This window comes from Drosophila kikkawai, chromosome 2L, assembly GCF_030179895.1.
Source record: "Drosophila kikkawai strain 14028-0561.14 chromosome 2L, DkikHiC1v2, whole genome shotgun sequence".
Taxonomy (NCBI): Eukaryota; Metazoa; Arthropoda; class Insecta; order Diptera; family Drosophilidae; genus Drosophila; species Drosophila kikkawai.
In genome coordinates this window covers 13,842,625-13,860,762 of record NC_091728.1, presented here as the reverse complement: position 1 = coordinate 13,860,762, position 18,138 = coordinate 13,842,625, and the positions used below count along the sequence as shown (strand labels likewise).

The 18,138-nt window shown below is 39.6% G+C and overlaps 4 protein-coding genes and 1 long non-coding RNA gene across 9 annotated transcripts in view; 3 read left to right on the top strand and 2 right to left on the bottom strand.

Annotated features, from left to right (window-relative positions):
• The window catches only part of LOC108074467 (beta-1,4-glucuronyltransferase 1), a 46,333-nt gene extending 44,680 nt beyond the window's left edge, over positions 1-1,653 (bottom strand). For 2 of the 4 annotated variants that reach the window (XM_017166546.3, XM_070286888.1), the window contains exon 1: positions 1,512-1,653. The gene's annotated coding sequence lies outside the window, so the exon portion shown is untranslated. Of the gene's footprint in view, positions 1-521; positions 851-1,357; positions 1,476-1,511 lie in introns of those variants that run through there. The other 2 variants (XM_070286885.1, XM_017166554.3) reach the window with 2 other exon arrangements.
• Positions 1,654-3,244: 1,591 nt separating this feature from the next.
• LOC108074176 (uncharacterized) lies at positions 3,245-4,781 on the bottom strand. Its single transcript, XM_017166115.2, has 2 exons — positions 4,430-4,781; positions 3,245-4,367 (listed from the first exon to the last, which is right to left on the bottom strand). Exons 1-2 carry the CDS (start codon positions 4,642-4,644, stop codon positions 3,632-3,634), a joined length of 951 nt encoding a protein of 316 aa, XP_017021604.1. The 5' UTR covers positions 4,645-4,781; the 3' UTR covers positions 3,245-3,631.
• A 112-nt stretch (positions 4,782-4,893) lies between these two features.
• Positions 4,894-6,890, top strand: LOC108074629 (dual specificity protein kinase splA). The gene is made up of 2 exons (XM_017166748.3): positions 4,894-5,509; positions 5,568-6,890. Exons 1-2 carry the CDS (start codon positions 5,175-5,177, stop codon positions 6,682-6,684), a joined length of 1,452 nt encoding a protein of 483 aa, XP_017022237.1. The 5' UTR covers positions 4,894-5,174; the 3' UTR covers positions 6,685-6,890.
• A 178-nt stretch (positions 6,891-7,068) lies between these two features.
• On the top strand, positions 7,069-13,125 carry LOC108074568 (venom dipeptidyl peptidase 4). 2 transcript variants are annotated; one of them, XM_017166682.3, is made up of 6 exons: positions 7,069-7,294; positions 10,658-10,752; positions 10,814-11,730; positions 11,790-12,526; positions 12,602-12,813; positions 12,885-13,125. In XM_017166682.3, the coding sequence occupies exons 1-6, from the start codon at positions 7,120-7,122 to the stop codon at positions 12,996-12,998; spliced, it is 2,250 nt and encodes a 749-aa protein (XP_017022171.1). In that variant the 5' UTR covers positions 7,069-7,119; the 3' UTR covers positions 12,999-13,125. The 2 variants fall into 2 exon arrangements, with proteins under 2 accessions (XP_017022171.1, XP_017022162.1); XM_017166673.2 differs by lacking the exon at positions 7,069-7,294 and adding an exon at positions 8,299-8,555.
• Positions 13,126-13,949: 824 nt separating this feature from the next.
• Positions 13,950-14,507, top strand: LOC108074583 (uncharacterized). The gene is made up of 2 exons (XR_001770698.2): positions 13,950-14,108; positions 14,190-14,507. It is a non-coding gene; the product is annotated as an uncharacterized lncRNA (long non-coding RNA).
• The last annotated feature ends 3,631 nt before the right edge of the window (positions 14,508-18,138 follow it).

Sequence of the window (18,138 nt, the reverse complement as noted above, 5' to 3'; positions counted from 1 at the left end):
TAGAATTTTAATATTTTTATGGGCAATGTTAACTGTTTAATCAAATAACGATTGAAAAACTTTACTTTGTAAGAAAAATTAACATACTAGTGAAAGATGAGATAAAATAGTGTTAATATTGATTTGTAGGGTATTCCGAGTTATGTATAGAAGAGAAAGTAAGGGTATATTAAGGCTTATTATATTTTTATGCTTAATAAAAAAAACCGATTTTAAATCAGTTTTCCCTCAAATATCAAACTTTAAATAGCAATTACGATGCACAAAACGGAAAGACGGAAACGAGGCTCTTTCGTCAAATATTTAAAAAGTTAACTATAGCATATAAATGGAGCAAACATATATACACACATATGTATGAATCAAGTTTTTGTGCCGATAAAGAGCGGAAAACGAAAGAGAGCCAAATTATAACAGCAACAACAATAATAGCTAACAAATGAACAATGGCGCCAGTTAGGCATAATAGTTCAGATATAAAATAAACATTTTCGATTGTACGAAATTATTATCGAACTTACATCACGTACACACATACAAAAGCACACACACACACACAGACACTAACTGCCATGCAATTTGTCGACTGTTGTTGTTGTTTTTGTTGCTGCTGCTGCCAATGGTAATGATGATTTTAATAATTTTCTTTCTTTTGTTATCGTTATTGTTGTTGTTGCTGCTGCAGCACGAATTTGAAATTTGATTTCTTTTGATTTTTGGCTTCGGTTGTTGTTTGATTTTAGCTTTTTGGCTTATTTTTTGTGTTTATTTTTTACGTAGCGAAAAGAAAAGAAATCGCGCTGCCGCTTTTGCCGTTGTGGTTTTTGTTGTTCCTTTTGCTGACCGTTTTCTATGAATGAAAGAGGCATTAAGTAGAGGCAATAAGAACAAAAACAACAACCACACTAGGCGTGACACAGAGCGAGAGAGAGAGAGAAAAGAGGCAAAACGGAACGGGTTTTTCACATTTGTAGCATAGTGTGACTTTGGAGAAAAGAGATGTATGTAGGATAAGCCCGAGTTGTGTGTCCAGAATGTAAGCCTAAAAAGGAAAAGCGGCGCTTTTTTACACCCAAACTGCTAGAAATTCCGAGTGGATGGGTGGCAGAGGTAGAGGGAGGGAAAGAGAGAGCGAGATGGCGGCCAGCTGATTTTTGGTCATGCCACATGCAACAGCAACAACAAAAACAACCGCTTCTGCTGCACTCTTCCTTCTCTTTCCCATCAATTCAATTTTTGTTGTTTATTTGGGTGACGCTCTCTCTCTCTCGCTCGCACGCACACACACACTCGCAGGCAGTGCACACAGCAAACACAAACATGCAAAAGACCTCGCGCATTAAAATTTGTGTGTTACACTTGTTTTTCTTTAGCTTTCGATGCTGTTTTTGTTGCTGCTCCTGCACAGCGTTCTGCTATTTATTTCGGTTCGGCCCGTTCTCTCGGCGATCTTTATTTATAAGCTGGCTTTCTCCGGCTCATTGCCGCACACACCACACACACAAACGCACCTTCTTTTTGGCTTTTCGCGAAAAACACATTTAATTCTCAGGCCGTGGTTTTTGGTTTTCCGATTGGCACGCGCGTCCGCCGCACACACGCGCAAAAACACACCCGTTTCGTTCGAAATTGAAAAAAACAATGCGCTGCTCCTCTCGTTATCTACTTATTTTGAAAATTTGGCCCTAAAAAATATCAAAAAGTTAAAATTTCCTCTAAAAAATCCACACCTGATACTCGAACCACACCTGATACACTAACCCCATCTGGGACTACAACCTCGGTCACCCAGATGAGAGTCTTGAGAAAGACAGTGTTGAGCGCATGCATAAGCTAAATTTGTCGAATAAAAAGCTAGAATAAGCTAAAATTAAAATAAAAAACAAAAAAATTTTATTTTCTAAAAGTCTTGTTTTTTCTTAGGTTTTTCCTTATGGAATTCCGCTTATTTCACCTTTTTTTATTTTTGTTAATCCAGCTTTTTTTGCTCAGAAAAAAAATGACATCACTGCCGCTAGTACCGATTCACTACGGTCACTCTGAAGCTGTGTTATCAGTTATTTCAAGCTAGATCTAGCTTATTATATTATTTATAATTAATCTTATTTTATAATTATTATATATTATTTATTTATTATAATATTTATATCGGAATATACGATGTATTTTATGGGGAAAATACATTTTATGACCTTACAAATAGTATTATTTTAATATTTTTTCTGACTTATTATTTGCGTTATTTGTAATTCAAATGATAAGCTTGCTTGGCTCAATACTGAATTACATCTCATTTTTTGTAAAAAATAAATGAATAAAAATACAAAATTTAACAACTCTACATTAAATATTAAGGTTTGTTTATCTTGCATTAAAAATTATAAATGTAATATTTATTTTTTCACATTTCTCAGCTATGTATAAAAATGCTTTTCAAAATAATAAAACAGATAAATATTTGTACGCCCAAGACAATTAGGAAATTCAACTGTTAATATTTATTTATTTTTAAAATTTAATAAAATAAAAAATCATTTTTTAAGTCAAAACAATTTTATGACCAAGTTCTAAACATCGAATTAAGAATTCAAAAATTTCGTTGCTTTTGATTATTTTTATAATAAATAAGAACTTGAGTAATTTGCGTTCCTGTCGCGCTGATTTCACCTTAAAAAAATAATTTAAAAGTCAAATTATATTGGCATATTTCTAAGTATTCCTTCTATGGTGCTTCTTTCACATTAAGCGATAAAAGTCCTATACCATTTATGAATGCATCAATCAAATGGTCAATAATTGAACAGAATTACCTGAATGTAGATGCATCATTAGCATCTGCATTTCATCTTCTCCAAACCCCGTAAACATTCAATCAATCAATCAATGGCAACTTTCGTGCAGCTCAAACATTTCAATTGGCCGGCGGCACGCGAAAATTACGATGGGGATAAGAGATGGTAAGTGAACAGGTGGTGGTGTCCAAGTATAATTAAGCGATTTCCCAACCAAACGCTGCCTTGCCTTCCTCCATATTAAGCACATTTGAAAGCCAATTTCATTCTGAAATTGAACGCACCTGTGACTCTCCATTTAATACCTGTCTTAGCTGGTAATTAATTTGCCGAAATTCCTTTCGAGTGAAAGTGAATTTAAAGGTTATTCAATTGCAAAATTAGGCAAAAAAAAAAACAAGGTTCCACAATGAACATCAGTTAGAACAACCAAGAAAGTGATTCAGTTCTGATAAAAATTAAAACAAAATTTATATTAATATAAACAAATTCCATTAACAAACTAAATTTACATTTTATTCTCTTTCAGTTCCGTTCTCCACAACATGCAGAACTGATTCCATTTTGCTCTTATGTGTAGTTATGCTTATATAAATCTATTTTTTACATTCCTTATCATTTAAAGACTTGTGACTCTGCTATGTTAGCTGCCCTTTAACATTTCATCAATCCAATTCACTCTCAATTCTCACTTAGAAATATGGTGGAAAAAATATCTTCGGTTTGCTAGGCTGCTTTGTACATTGACTAAACTAGACTTTTGTTTAAGAAAGGAACAAAGGAGGAAGTGCCTCCGTTGGCATTAGTCCCTTAAAGCTAACTTACAGGCTAAACAGGCGCTAGTGATCAGGATAGGGCTCATTCTTTACACCAAGATGCATTATCTGCGCCAACATGCTCTCCTGGTGTTTCTTATAGGCCTGGAAAGCCTCCTCCAGCGCGACGAACTGCTTCTCTTTCTGCTCGAGCTCTAGGAGATAAGCATCGTTTTGCTCCTGCAGCATTTGGTTCTCCTTGCGTAGCTGCTCCACTTGGGCCATTGTGATTTGTCCATTGCGTGGCAATATACTGCGCCGTCCGCGTTTCCTCTTCAATAACCTATCAGCGTCCGGCAGGCCGTTGACTTTGGCCGTCAGCGGCAGATCTGGCAGCTGGTAATTGGCGGGTGCCAGTGGTGCCCGTCGTAATATATCCTCCGAGGTCCTTGGAAGCGCATAAAGGGTCGCCGCGTTCGACAGCTCGGCTTCTGTGGGCTTGGTCTCAGTCTTGACCATGCTGTAAGGCCCGTTGTAAGTTTCTGTCTTTACCACGGTTGGCGGAATGCCGGGCATGACATCCAGAAATGCGCATCCATCCGGATCGCGCTTGAACTGTGGCTGGATGGTGGTGGACACTATCATGGGCGGCAGGGCGGGCAGTTCTGTCCGAGCCCTCGTAGCGGCCGCCTCCAGCACTTTGTGCGCTTCATTGATGTCCGCTGAAGGGTAAGTGGGCTGGAAGAGCGAGTGCACCAAAGAATAGAGGCGCCACTCGGACTTGTACTCTGGATTGCTCTCCACGCGGCTGCGTTCGTTTCTGCAGGACGAATCGAATGTTAGAAGGGGAATTCTAGAAGGTCTGCTACTGCTGCTGCTTACAAATACTTATTGCGGTAGCTGTTGATGCGCCGGCGAACCTCCTGCTTGTTCAGCCGAATTCCATGTTTCTGCAGTCCATCGGCGATTTCCCGGAAAATCGGTAAGTTGTCCGTGTAGGAGGCAATATCGTGCATGTGCGCGCGCCACACGCGTACCAGCATGGCCTCCTCCAAGGAGGTGTAGTAGCGCAAACGCTGGTGCTTTGCCCCACTCATTTTTCAATTATAAAATCCAGGACATCACGAAATCCGGTCGAAATTACTATTTATAACAACAAAAAGTGCTGACTTGATGCAATGTGGTTTTTTCTGTTCCTGCCAGCTGGTCACACTAGAATAGCAAAGTAACTTACTCTCGGCGCTGCCAGACTTTTCGTTCATGAGCGACCAACTTTCGCGTTCTGAAATTTTGGTACTTCCCCGAAAGTGGAAAATTTCGAGTTATTTCCAAAATTTGATGGCACGCTGCTATTTCTATGTAGAACCGGGCTTAAAAAACAACTGATGCCAGTAATTCGAAAGTCTAACAGTCTGGCAACTCTGCTTTGGCTGGCGATATCGGCGTTTTCCCCACGCACGGTCACACTCTTCTGTGTATCAGAGCTGTTGTTGATTTTTTGTGCAGAAAACTTTTGGCTTCCCCTGCATTCCTTGAAAACCCCACTGCATTGTGTAATTTGGACATCACGTAGACCGGGGGACCACGAGGAACGCGGGCGCACTTAGCTGAGGCAGGAGCGCAGTACATGGACTACGAGAAGCTGGCGCTGAACGCAAGCGTAGGCAGCGCAGTCGGCGGCGGCGGCGGCAGCGGAAGCGGCGCCGAACAGGATTCGAGCATGTGCGGGGGGCAGGAGATGCTCGATGGCAGGGCCAAGGAGAAGGCGCGCCGGTACTGGACGCCCAGCGAGGAGGAGCGACTGTACGAGATCTGGGGACGCGATAATTGGCGGCTGACGCGGACCGGCAAGAACACCATCTTCTTTGGCAAGTGGGCAGAAGAGCTGCGCGAGCGGTATGGTGTGGACGTTAAGCCGGAGGAGATCCAGATGAAGGTCAACCAGACCAGGGCCAAGTTCAGGTAAGTGAACACATTTTTGAGTGGTCCAAAACGGATTTATTGCTAATCTTACCTACAGACAGGTAAAGAAAAACCTGCAGGCAGATCCCACCAGCTATGCCACGCGATGGAAGAAGTATGACATTATAAACCGGATCCTGAAGAACCTGCACAGGCCCAAAAACGCCGAGCCACTGCCACCAGAGGCGTTGCTCAATAACCGCGATATGACTCCGCCCCGGGAAGACGGATCAATGGATCAGCTGCCGTCGCAACAGCAGCCACTTCAGCAGCAGGCGGTTCAGCAGCAAGGCATTGTGCTGGCTGCCGAGCCACCTGCCGCCACCTTCTACAACAGCAGCAGCAACAGCAACCATGGCAGCAGCCACAACAATAACAACAGCGGCGGCATGAGTTTCAGCACAGAGCTGTTCACGGATCAGTATGACGAGGTGGTCAAGCAGGAGTACGAGGACGATGAGTACCGCTCGCTGCCCTTCCAAGAGCAACTGCAACAGTATTCGCCAGCCGAGCCGGCCCAGCTGCTCGAGTTGCAAACGCCACAACAGCAGCAGCAGCATCAACAGCAGCAGCAGCAACAGCAGTATCAGCCCGGCTATGAGCAGCATCAGTTTCAACAGCAACCGGCTCACTTTGCCAACAACAATAGCGGCACCATCAGTGCCGTGGCCACGTCGAGCATCAACCATCAGCCCATTACTGCGGTGGCCTACATAAACAGCAGCAATAACACGATCAGCGTGGCCACAAACTCCAATGGCGGCATGCCGGCTCCAGTTCCAGCAGCAGTAGTTCCAGCACAAGCTCCTTCCCCGGCTCCTGCTCCGGTCAGCAATCCGATCCCCAATTCGTCCGTCGTAGGCGTCTCCCCTGTTCCCGTGCCACGAAAGCGCGGTCGCCCGCACGGCTCGGTCAATCTACCGGCGGCCGACTCCCTGGAAGCCCTCTACATGGAGGAGGTACGACGGAAGAACAAACTGCTGTACGAGCAGACCGAGATCTCCCGCCAGCGGCTGGAGTTGGAGAGGCGCAAGGTTGACCTCTTGCAGTCCTTCTTTCCCAAGTGTCTCGAGCAGCAGACGCAGATTCTGAGCCGCATAATGCAGCTCTCCCAGCAGCAGCCACACCAGCCGGCGTCCCATCAGCAGCTGCCAGCAGCCGGTCGGCCGCAGTGAGAATCATTTTTGGACTTTTAAAAACTAATTTCTGGACTGCATGACAAATTGTTTCCCTTTGTGGGTGCTGCACTGTGCTGATTCAGTGTGTCCCCTTTTAAATCAGAAACACATAACTTAACAAACGAAAACAAACATGCTTCACTGTTTATAAGATTTACGATAAACCTAATAAATAAATAAATATAAAAAACAAAAAAGTTCAAGGGCATTTTAGATTTTGTTAGTTTAATGCTGATACCTGTGAGTTGCTAGTAAAAATATTTTAAATTATTTCCTTAATGATTTCGTTTCACTTTTTCTTTTAACTTTTCCTTAATGATTTCGTTTCACTTTTTTTTTTTAACCTTTTCTCTATATTTTCTCATTCATTTTTGAGACTTCGAGCTGCTTGGAACGTTTTAAAAATTGCTGTCTGAGATTTAGTTTGCAATTATGCACGGTGGATTAAAATTAAGTGTTTTTTTGGTACTGTTTCAATGTGTATTATTCGGAAGCATTTTTTCATCTGAAGCCAAACTAGAGTCGCCAAAGAAGAGCTCCTGGAACTTACGGGATGCCTTTGAGAGCCAAGCTTGGGAGAGAACATTCAATGGCTCATGGGAAACAGGTAAGTCTTAAAAGCTTTTAGAAAAATAATATAAATGTATGAAATTTGGATTTTACGGTTTGTTTTTCCTGTAAATCAAAAATACAAAAAAACATTTTCTAAAAATGTTATAAATTGATTAATTTTATTCGTTTCTTCAAAGTGCATAAATAATATAATAATAATTATATCTATTATTTAATATTTAATCACAACTGTTAAGAAATTAGGTCAGATGCTATTTAAAATAAAGAAAAAATATACTTCTTAAAATTTTAAACTGGAGTTAATAACATTTTACTTCAACGATCTGTATCTCTTTCATAATTCAGATGCTAAAGATATTAATATTTTACTATATTTTTCGGATGAAATATGACATAACATTTTAACCATATTAAATGTAACAGTGGAAGCACTTAATATTTAGTTTATTTTTATTATAATTATTTATATGGCTAATTTGTTTAATTTAAGTGTCTTTTATAATTGTTATAATATTTTAAATGGCCACAAAATAAGTTAGAGATTTTAATAAAATTTATGTTATTTTAAATTTAATTGAATGAAAGAGGCTTTCTTTCTTGTAGAATTTATAATTTGTTATGAAATTAAGCAGTAATAATGTATAATTTAAAATATTCAATAAGGTATAAGGTATAGTTTTGAATAGTTTTAATACTAAGTGTAAAAAAATGGTTAGACTTTTACTTTTTTATTTTTTAAATATACATTTTCATTCCTTTTCATATTTTATTTTTTACAATTTTTTTTAAATTTTATAATAATGTTAAATACCTTTTGTAAGGGTAAAGAGAAGTCTTGTATGCTTCAAGAGCAGCTTGGAGCAAATATATATCTTTTTTTTTCGAAAACCGATCGCTCTCTTTACCGCTCATAGCGGCTCTCTCTCCTATCTCTTTATCAGCCGCTGCCTGCGCTGTTCCTCTGCCGCAGCGCTAATTGCTGTGTGATTGTAATTGATTTCTGATTTCAATTCAGTTGCTTTTTGGCGGTGCCCCTGTGCGTTTCGTTCCGGACCTTGTTTTCGCGGTGTGACAAGTGTAAAATCAGAGATTTTAGCTACGGACAGAAATGCTGGACAGATCATCGCTGCTGGTCGCCGGCCTCGGCCTCTGTTTGTGCCTCTGCTTGGGCCCGAGCACCTCGCTGGCAGCGGCCGTTGGACGGGAGGACAGCGAAAGCAAAACAGCGTGGGAGCTAACGGAGGCGCTATCGGGAACATCAGGGCTTCGCGGTTTCAATGGCACCTGGATAACAGGTTGGTTGCCTCGCGGGTCTCCGTTCTCGGTTCTCGGGTCGGTTCGATGACCCACCTTTTGGCGCTTGTTTGTCTTCCTTCGCCAATGCGAGCTGTAGAGCTATTCTTTTCCCTAGAATTCCCCGCCTCGGGGAGTTATCACTGGGGAATACCCACCCACAGAGCAGTTTTCCATCATCAGCGGGAGCTGTGCCCTTCCCTTATCAATGGACTAATTTATGTATGACATACAAGTGTGTACAATGTACTACTTGTATTCAGTTCTGACTAAACAGACAAGTGCAGAGTGCAGGGTCAGGCGTTTACCCGGACTAGTGATGCACAGAAAAAAATTAACTACAAATTTTAATATCATGATGATTTTCTTATTTTCTAAAGCTACAAAATTGTTCAATTTTCTTTGAAATCTTTGCGGGATCTTAGTGTTTTTTTTTATTTTACTCTGTTCTTATTAGATATCTTTTAAATAGAAATTATATTTGTATTAAAGTGAATGTCTTAATTATGTAAAAGTATACATATATCTCCAAACAAAAGGTAATTAGTCCAATCCCAAATCTCAAATAGGATTAAAATCAGGGCCCCGAAATAGAGATAAGTAGGGGATAAGTTCAGTTTCGGATTATCTAGGGCTTAAGGATTACATTTAAGTTGTATTACTACCAATTACTGGTATTTAAATTTGAAAAACCTTTAAGGTAATCTTAAGATAAAATCATTATATTCTTGTTTAAGTTTCTAAGTTAAAATTTCCTTTTCAATTATAAATTCTATGTTAGGTTTTGTTCTTATAGAGTTAAACCCACATTTCGCACTATTCGCACACAAATTTTCAATGTTGCTTGTCGTGAAATCTAATCTTCAATGAATTACGAGCATCAGCTAGTCGCTCGATAGCACGATTATATTTCGTTTCTTATCGACGTCTTGTGGTTTACTACAATCACTAGATAAGGCTGGAAATCTTTCAATTTCGTTAGAATTTGTCACTAGTTTTTATACCTTTGTATTTATACCCTTAAATTGGAAACGAGATTTAGAAGGAAACTATAGTTAGGAGATGGAATAACCAGCTTGTCAGCCAGATTTATAAAACCATAGGGATCTCCCCATAGATTCAAAGATTTTCCCCAAAATTTGATTAAGTTTATAAAAATATAACTCAGGTTTTCCGGCTTATTGAAGTCCAGCAATTATGGCTTAATTTTAATTCCAGTATTATAATAAATGATGGTGCTAGCTAGATTATCTTTATAAAATATATGTTAAGTCGATTTCTCCCTGTCAACTTCCCACATAACAATTTTAAATTAAATTTCTCTAACCTGGCACTGGACCAAAAATGCAACTAATACCAACTGGAAGCTCAAGTTGCCTATTGTTTTGACTAATTTGGTATTGTTGTGGTCAAGCTTATTTAGATACAAAAGTGAATGCTAATTAGTGAAAGAACAGTAGTAGGAGAAGGTAAAATCAATTCAAAAAGCACTCCTTGAAAGGCAAGAGTTATAAAAACTTAAAAATAAAAAAACTTTCTTAAATGCAAAATTCATATAAGGTAGTTGAATTATAAAACTGCCTCTTGAAAAGGGGTTTCAGGTTTATCATTGAAGATTTTTAATAATCTGGAAAACATAAGAGCAAAAACAAATTCCATGTAAACATTGATTTTTACAAAAACCCACATATTTTAATTATATTGAAATATCTTTACATATCTACACCAATTAATTTTTAAAAACTGACTCATTCAAGAAACATGAAACCAGTTTTTCTATCTGTTTGCTCTAATTGTTCTCGGAATCATGATAAGGGTTTTTATTTTTTGAAAACCATAACCACAGTGAGGTAACACATTAGCAATGAGGTACAACCACAGACAGTATTATGAATTATAAATTATTAAAATATAATATAATATACAAGAATTATTAATTATATATCCTAAAATTTATAGAAATTTATAAAAATTTTAAATTATTCATAATTTATTACCTTCTCTTAAAGCAAGGCTTCTAAGGTGTTACCTTATTCACTTATTTTTCTAATCTCCACAAATTTAATATTAATAATAACTTTCCTTTCCTTTATCCACCTTACAGATGAGGAATTCTACTACACAGCCTCCGACAGATCCATTCACAAATTTAATGCAGCCACCAAGACGGATACGATCTTCCAGGATTCATCCTTTCTGGTAACTTAACTCCCATTTCCTTCACCATTCAAGAGCTAATAAATATTTATAAACCTTCCAGAACAACTATCTGGGAGCCACCTTTGTGCTCTCGGCGGACAACACCAAGATCCTGATCCGTCACAACCTTACGGAGAAGTTCCGCCACTCGTACATAGCTCAGTACGACGTGTATGACATCGAGACCAACACCACCATACAGATTCACAAGGGCGAGAAGTTGCAGTACTGCGGATGGTCGCCACTGCGGGATCGCCTGGCTTATGTTTACCTGAACAATGTGTACATCCACTTCAACGAGAACCTGGAGATTAGCATCACGGAAGACGGCGTGGACGGAGTGGTGTACAATGGAGTGCCCGACTGGGTCTACGAGGAGGAGGTGCTGAGCAGCGGGAGCGCTCTTTGGTGGTCGCCGGATGGCACCAAGTTAACTGTGGGCTTCTTCGATGACACCGATGTGGAGACATTTAATTACTTCCTTTACGGCGATGGGGAAACCACCAACTATCAGTATCCTCATGAGGAGCACCTCAAGTACCCCAAGTCGGGCACTAAGAATCCTCTGGTGAGCCTGCGTGTTTACGATGTCACCAACAATGATCCCACTGTGCAGCGCATTTCGGCACCTGTGGATGTTGTCAGCAGCGATCACATTCTGCAGAATGTGGTGTGGTCCAATGAGACACACCTGCTCATAACCTGGATGAACAGGCGACAGAACCTCTCCTCCATTCAGAGCTGTAGCTACCAGGGTGATTGTGTTGAGGTCAAGCGGCTGGAGGAGCCATCCGGTTGGGTGGACATCAGCACTCCCAAGTGCCTGAGCTCGGGCAAAAGCTGTATATTCTCCTACTTTATTGACAACTGGAAGCAGGTGTGGAACCTAAACCTGGAGACGGGCGTAAACAGCTGGCAATCGCGTGGTAATTTCACGGTCTTGACCGTTTATGGATATGATGAAGCCAGGGATAAACTGTAAGTTATTATAAAATGTTTTATTATTAATAATATTAATTATATATTTTCTTCTCAAGTTACTACCAAGCCACCCAGGCTAATGATCCCTCTGTGTACCATGTGTACAGCAACAACGAGTGCCTTAGCTGCGGCCTCATCGATGTGGATGGAGTGGCCTGTCTATCGGCCAGTGCCACCTTTAGCAAGGCCTTCTCCTACTACACACTCTCCTGCAGTGGACCCAATCCCACCTATGTGGGCATCTACGAGGCTACTGGAAACACACGCCAGGTGGACTGGGAACCCAACACGGAGTACCGTGCCAAAATAGCGTTGAAGCTGCGTCCCACCTACCACTTCCTAAATGTCACCCTGGCCGATGGTAGCATTGGATTCGCCAAGCTCGCCCTGCCGCCCAACTTTGATGCGACCAAGAAGTACCCACTGATTGTGGTGGTCTACCAGGGACCCAATTCGGTGCGGGTTACCAATGGATTCACGCTGGGCTACGAGGCCTTTGTTACCACCTCCAGGGATACGATCTATGCTTACATTGATGGTCGTGGTACGGGCAACAAGGGCAAGGATCTGCTCTTTTCGGTCAACAACAATCTGGGTGAACATGAGGTGGAGGATCAGCTGTTTGTCACCCGCTGGATGCAGCAGAATCTTGCCTATGTGGATCAGGATCGTTGCGCCATATGGGGTTGGAGTTATGGTGGTTACATGACGGCCAAGACGATTGAGAAGGATGATAATAGGATATTCCAGTGTGGTGTTTCAGTGGCTCCTGTTACCTCTTGGTTGTATTATGGTTTGTTGAGTATTTCCTTTATCAAATAAGTATTTCTTATATTTATTTATATCTTTAATTTATATTTTTAAATAGATACAATTTATACCGAACGGTACATGGGTCTGCCTACAGAAAATGATAATGGAAAGAAATATAATGAAAGCAGTGTTTTCCTGAACCTGGAAAACTTTAAGACCCATGATTTCCTGTTGATTCATGGCTCTGGTGATGATAATGTCCACTATCAGCATTCCCTGCTGTTGGCCAAACAGCTTCAAAGGGCGGATATTCAGTTCGAAGAGCAGGTAAGAGCATATAACAATTTAATTATTGTTTTCTACTATAATTTTAATAAATTTTTTAAATAAATATCCAGACCTATACCGATGAAAACCATGGCATTGGCAATGCTCTGCCGCACCTGTACCATACCATTGATGCCTTTTGGATTAACTGCCTTAACCTGGAGGTGCCCGAAGGCTCTGAGTAGGATCTAGTCACATTTTTAAGTATTTGAAAGTCGTGTTTTGTATTTTTGTATTCATGTCCTTTTTAAACCGATTGTGTTGAATGTATATTAAAGATGATGTAAATATTATAATTGAGCTTTTAACGTAGAGAGAGAGAGACTTTATAGATTATCCTAGCCACTGATTAATAATCCCTTCGCCGCATCCCTTACATGATCCTAATTGCCAGAGTCTGGGGTTGCCTTGACAACCTTGGGCAAGGGTTGCACATTCATTAGCAGATGTCAAGGAATATACATACATACATATACACGTCGAATATGGCCAAGAGTGGCTTTATTAATTAGGAAAAACCTGGCAGAGTGGGTGAGCTAAAAACAAAGGGCAAATAATATTGAAAGACGAGAAAACTCACCTCTCTCGTGGCGAGGTCACCGAAAGTTCTCTATTGTTTGGCCATCAAGTCCAGACGACGGCCTTGAGCAGCTCCATTTGTTTGTGTGTCAACTGATTAATATGCGCTACGCTCTTGGATTTTATATCGAAAAACAATCGCCAGGATATACACAGACATTAATCAGAGGTTCTGCCAGCCAGGGCAAAGTTTAAGAATCGGGGTCTCAGTTTAGAGAGTAAACAAGAATTGCCAACTAATTGCCGGTATTTAAGCCGGCACTGGGGGCAAGCTGTGCACAAGTTTGGCAATCGCTTGAAGTTTGCGGCGTTAGGATGGGATTAGTCCCATCATGGCCAGTGCTAATCGGAGTGTCATTCTGCTCTGGTGGCTCCTGATGCCGGTCCCTGGTCCTGGTGATGGTGATGGTGCTGTTTGCGTCTCGGATTAAGTGCGCAACTAATTGCGGATTGTGGCGATTGCATAATGCCCTGGCACAGCACACACAACACACGCTCAGCGGAGATGTCAGGAAAACGATGCAAACTTTTAAACTCTTTGCGATTGGCCAAGCACGAAATTTCATTTCGTTACGGCCATTGTTCTTGCATAATTCCTTAATTTGCCACTTACAGCCCTGTAAAATGCTGCGAAATAATTAAAAATAAACCGGAACGGAAGTGGAGATGCGAGATATGGCAACAGTTGGCGGCAGAGGGTCCTTTGGTTTGGTTGGGTCAGTGACAACTTTCTTTTCCATCCACCCACCCAACCAACCGACCATAATTAACATAAATAATTTGCCTGTTTCTTTCAGACTGAACTGGTGATTCATGAGTTGGCCGGATGCAGGGCACGAATTGAGGACAGGGCACAAAATAAAAAAGTGGAAAGGATATAGCTGAGGGTGTTCGACTGTGAGATACCCGGTAGCCAAAGTATTGTGGATAAATTTGGACCTGGCTAATTTTCCTTTTCAAATTACATTATCTTATAAAAAACTTAAATTAAACAGTGTGGAAAGCAGAAGAAAATATTAACAAATAAAGACAGATGTTGCCAGGAACATGTTGCGCAACATCCAAGTAAAAATAAATGTTGCTATAACCATGTTGTGCAACACCCTAAACTTAAAGATTATTTGGAGTCTTTTGGGAACTCTAATATGATCTCTATAATAGAGAATTCATTCCCAAAATATTATAATTACTACTCACAATAGTACACCAATTTTTAATATGTTTAAAATCAAATTTTTTCATCAACAAGTAACTGACTTGAACACCCCCCTATTTAAATCTGGCTTTCACAGCTTTTTCACCTGATTAATAGGCTCATTTCCTCCACACTTACATTCACTTAAACATATCTGCCTATTATACGCATGGGATTCCCCACTCTCGCTGTATTTTAAATACAAAAGATACAACCCAACCAGGCTGCCAAGTGTGGCTCATTTTCACACCCACGCACGCTGTCTCTCTCTCTGCCTGTGACGGGTTTTCCCTGGGCAAAACCATTGAATTTCTGTGGAATGATTTCCCTGTACACTTCTTCGGGGGCAAGTATCAAATGCCTGACACACAAGATGGATGGTTGGATGGAAAGTAGCGGGTGTGGAAAGATGGACAGATGGAGTTCATTGTTTAACATAGTTGCCCGCATTTGACATGCCCCTACTACATATCATTATATCTTATCGGCGACGGCTATATCCGTATCCGTGAGGGCGTGGCATAATGCTATTAAAGTTGCATGAGTCTCTCGCCGGCATGCATAAATTATAATCACCAAGCAATCATGTTAGTTTATAGTTTCGATGCTTAGAATGGGGTAAGGCAGGAAGAAAGGAAAGAAGGCGGGAGTCAATTAAAAGTTTTCCCTGCAGCAGCTTCCCCTAAGTGCTAAGTTTGTGTTCCGAAATTGAGGTTTTATATATAAATATCTGAATTTTGTATTATCAAATTATTAATACCCTTAAAACGAGTACCAAAAATGACTAAGCTTTCAAAGCTTCCTAAAATTAAGTCTAAAAGTATGCAATGATGAATCTTGCAGCAGCTTACCTTACGATGTAAGTCTGTAATCCGAAATTGGTAATTTTTAAATAAATATTTGGACTTCTCTATAAATTACAAAATTATTTATACCCTTGAAAATAATATTAAATATATCTTTAACAACTAGGATTTAAGAAGCCTTCTAAGAAGGTGTCTAAAAGTATGCAATGATTTTTTTACAGTAATAAGGTGTCCAATAAGGTGTCTAAAAGCCTGCAATGCCATTTCTGAGGCACCGAATTCAATGTTTAAATTCTAATAACAACCTGCATTAATTTTCTCACAAGCCAACTTTAGTTTTAATTAAAAATTTAACTGTACATGATGATTGCCAATTAAAGCTGGAAGTGTTGTTTAAAGTCTGTAATGCTGATTTTACGCCTTACAACTTTTAATGGCGGAACCACCGTGCCCGAGAATGTGCGCATAATGCGTTCGCTTAATTCATTCTGTTGCTCCCGTTAGCCCTGGAAATTTCACGCACAGGGCGAAATATTATGCAACGCCTGCGAAAAATCGCATTTCATGCAAATTGCCAAGCCCCCTCCTTCACCGACCATTGTGGCAGCCACGTTGCATCAGCCTGCGGTGGATTGTTTGTCCTGTGACCCGCTGTGCCGTCGCATCAGAGCCTGTAAATCACCACTGTTCTCATTTTTCCAGGACCACACCTCCTCGGTGTGTTGGTTTAATTTGCCGAAACTAGTTTTTAATATTTTAAGTAAGCCATTACGCACCGCAGAGGAGAAATATTGCGTGTATTTTAATCAGCACAAATTAGTAAAGAAAATATTTATAATTGCCGTGAGGGTTTGTTTGGGCGGGATTGCGTTTGCAATGATTTTGAGAAATGAAAATAATGGTGTCAGAAATTTACATATGAAACCATAATTTGGGTTTTATTTAAAAGAGATTTCTGTGTTTAATTTATTTATAATTTTTATTTTACTAAAAATATTTCAGTGTTTGGGTTGAATTCTGGAAATCATATCATTTAACTTAATTGTAGCATTTTCCTTGAACCTTATAAGTTTACAGCTTGAAAATCTTAGAAATATATTGAGAAAATAAATATATATATCATAGAAATGTAATTACATCTCGCAAATATACATATTAAAACCATTAAGCAATTTCAAGAAGCCCAAATTCTGTCACAAATTTCAATTATCAACTGAATCAATGAATGGACTTTTCCGCGAAAATGCCAGAAGCCACTAAATTTGGGTTTTTGAAAATCAATTAGATATTTTTGTGTAAAGTTTAATTGCATTTTCCCAGGACTCCGATAAACCAAATTGTAATGGACAAGCACAGAGGGAGAGGGTGAGAAGGGAAGATTGTTTTCGACATGTTATTTGAACTTGGCAAATTAAAATTTATGACTTTGGTTTCAACGAGAAAGAGCATTATTCATGCGAGTCCAAAGAATGGGAAGCGAGGCGAGCAATTAGCCCTCGTTCCACAACTTGTGTGTGTGTGTGCTCCACGTCTCCTTTGCGCCTTTAAGTAGGCAACAATTAGGCCATAATTAAGGCAAATTGTGCAAAGCCAAAAGAGCATGGCACCGAGAGCTATTTTCAAATAAATGTCAAAGACTTGGTGAACTTGTTCATTAGTCACAGGGCTCTGCAGATCCAAAGTTAATCAGTTTTTGCAGAAAAATTTGAAAGAAATATCTAATTTGTGGGGTTACCAAGAGCTTTAATAGATTTTAATAATTTAATAATATTAAAATCGATATTGATGTGCTATGTAAAATGCAGGAAAAGAGAAAAAGAAAAGATTTTGTCTTAAATAATATAAAATACTAAGAAAGCAGTAGCTTTTAATCCCTACCATTCAATAAATATAAAGAAATAAATAATAAATATATTACGTTAAAATTTAATTACAAAATATAATCATATCTATTAAGTAATTCTCATTTAAACCTCACTTAAAATAAAGTTCATCTAAGAGTCGACTACTTTATATATTTGTTACCACAAACTATGCCGCATTTGGCAAATTAAATTAATGAAAATGCGACTCAGAGACGCGTTGGCCGCAAAAATGGCGAGCGGAAGGCGAACATTTTCGCGCCTCTAACGTCACCCTGAGTGTGTGTAGCTGATGTGTGTGTGTGTCTGTGTGCCTTGTGTGTATGCTGTGCGAGTGTCAGTTTATTTTAGAGGCGGCTCGACATTTTGCTCAACTTTGCGGCCTCCCGGGTGCCTTTTGTTTGGCAGCGTCAAGGCGGAAACGCTGCCGCTGAGATGGGGAAAGGTTGGAGAGGGGCTAAAACTATGCTGTAATTTTATTGTGTGGAAAATACTTCAGCATGTCGCATTCAGGCCGCACACATATGAATGTCTCGAGTGCACAAAAAAAACTTGTTGACCTTTATGACTTTTCCAAACAAAGTTTTTGCTTTCTATATATGTATATTTTCAGGGTTGAGTTCTTTGAATTAAATTTAATTACTGTAAGTGCGATGGGTTTGAGACCATTTTTTCTAAATATATTTCAAGACGATTTATACTTTAATGAATAAAATGTGGTCAAGATTTTTCATTACCTAAAAACATTTTCTTGCCAGCTTTTAGACACCTTTTTGTATAGATATTTAATCCCAAGAAGCTAATTAAACAACCAAAATTATTGTTTTTATCAACATTTTCAATTATATTAAAATTATTTACCCAAACGAGCTTACACTTTGCA

What these genes read in the sequence shown, in the direction of transcription:
- LOC108074176 (XM_017166115.2), bottom strand. Translation starts at nt 4,644, where the DNA reads ATGAGTGGGGCAAAGCACCAGCGTTTGCGCTACTACACCTCCTTGGAG. An exon ending in AGCTACCGCAATAAGTATTT is followed by an intron (nt 4,368 to 4,429) that starts GTAAGCAGCAGC and finishes TTCGTCCTGCAG; the next exon opens with AAACGAACGCAGCCGCGTGG.
- LOC108074629 (XM_017166748.3), top strand. Translation starts at nt 5,175, where the DNA reads ATGGACTACGAGAAGCTGGCGCTGAACGCAAGCGTAGGCAGCGCAGTC. An exon ending in CAGACCAGGGCCAAGTTCAG is followed by an intron (nt 5,510 to 5,567) that starts GTAAGTGAACAC and finishes TCTTACCTACAG; the next exon opens with ACAGGTAAAGAAAAACCTGC.
- LOC108074568 (XM_017166673.2), top strand. Translation starts at nt 8,369, where the DNA reads ATGCTGGACAGATCATCGCTGCTGGTCGCCGGCCTCGGCCTCTGTTTG. An exon ending in CAATGGCACCTGGATAACAG is followed by an intron (nt 8,556 to 10,657) that starts GTTGGTTGCCTC and finishes TCCACCTTACAG; the next exon opens with ATGAGGAATTCTACTACACA. An exon ending in GATGAAGCCAGGGATAAACT is followed by an intron (nt 11,731 to 11,789) that starts GTAAGTTATTAT and finishes TTTCTTCTCAAG; the next exon opens with TTACTACCAAGCCACCCAGG.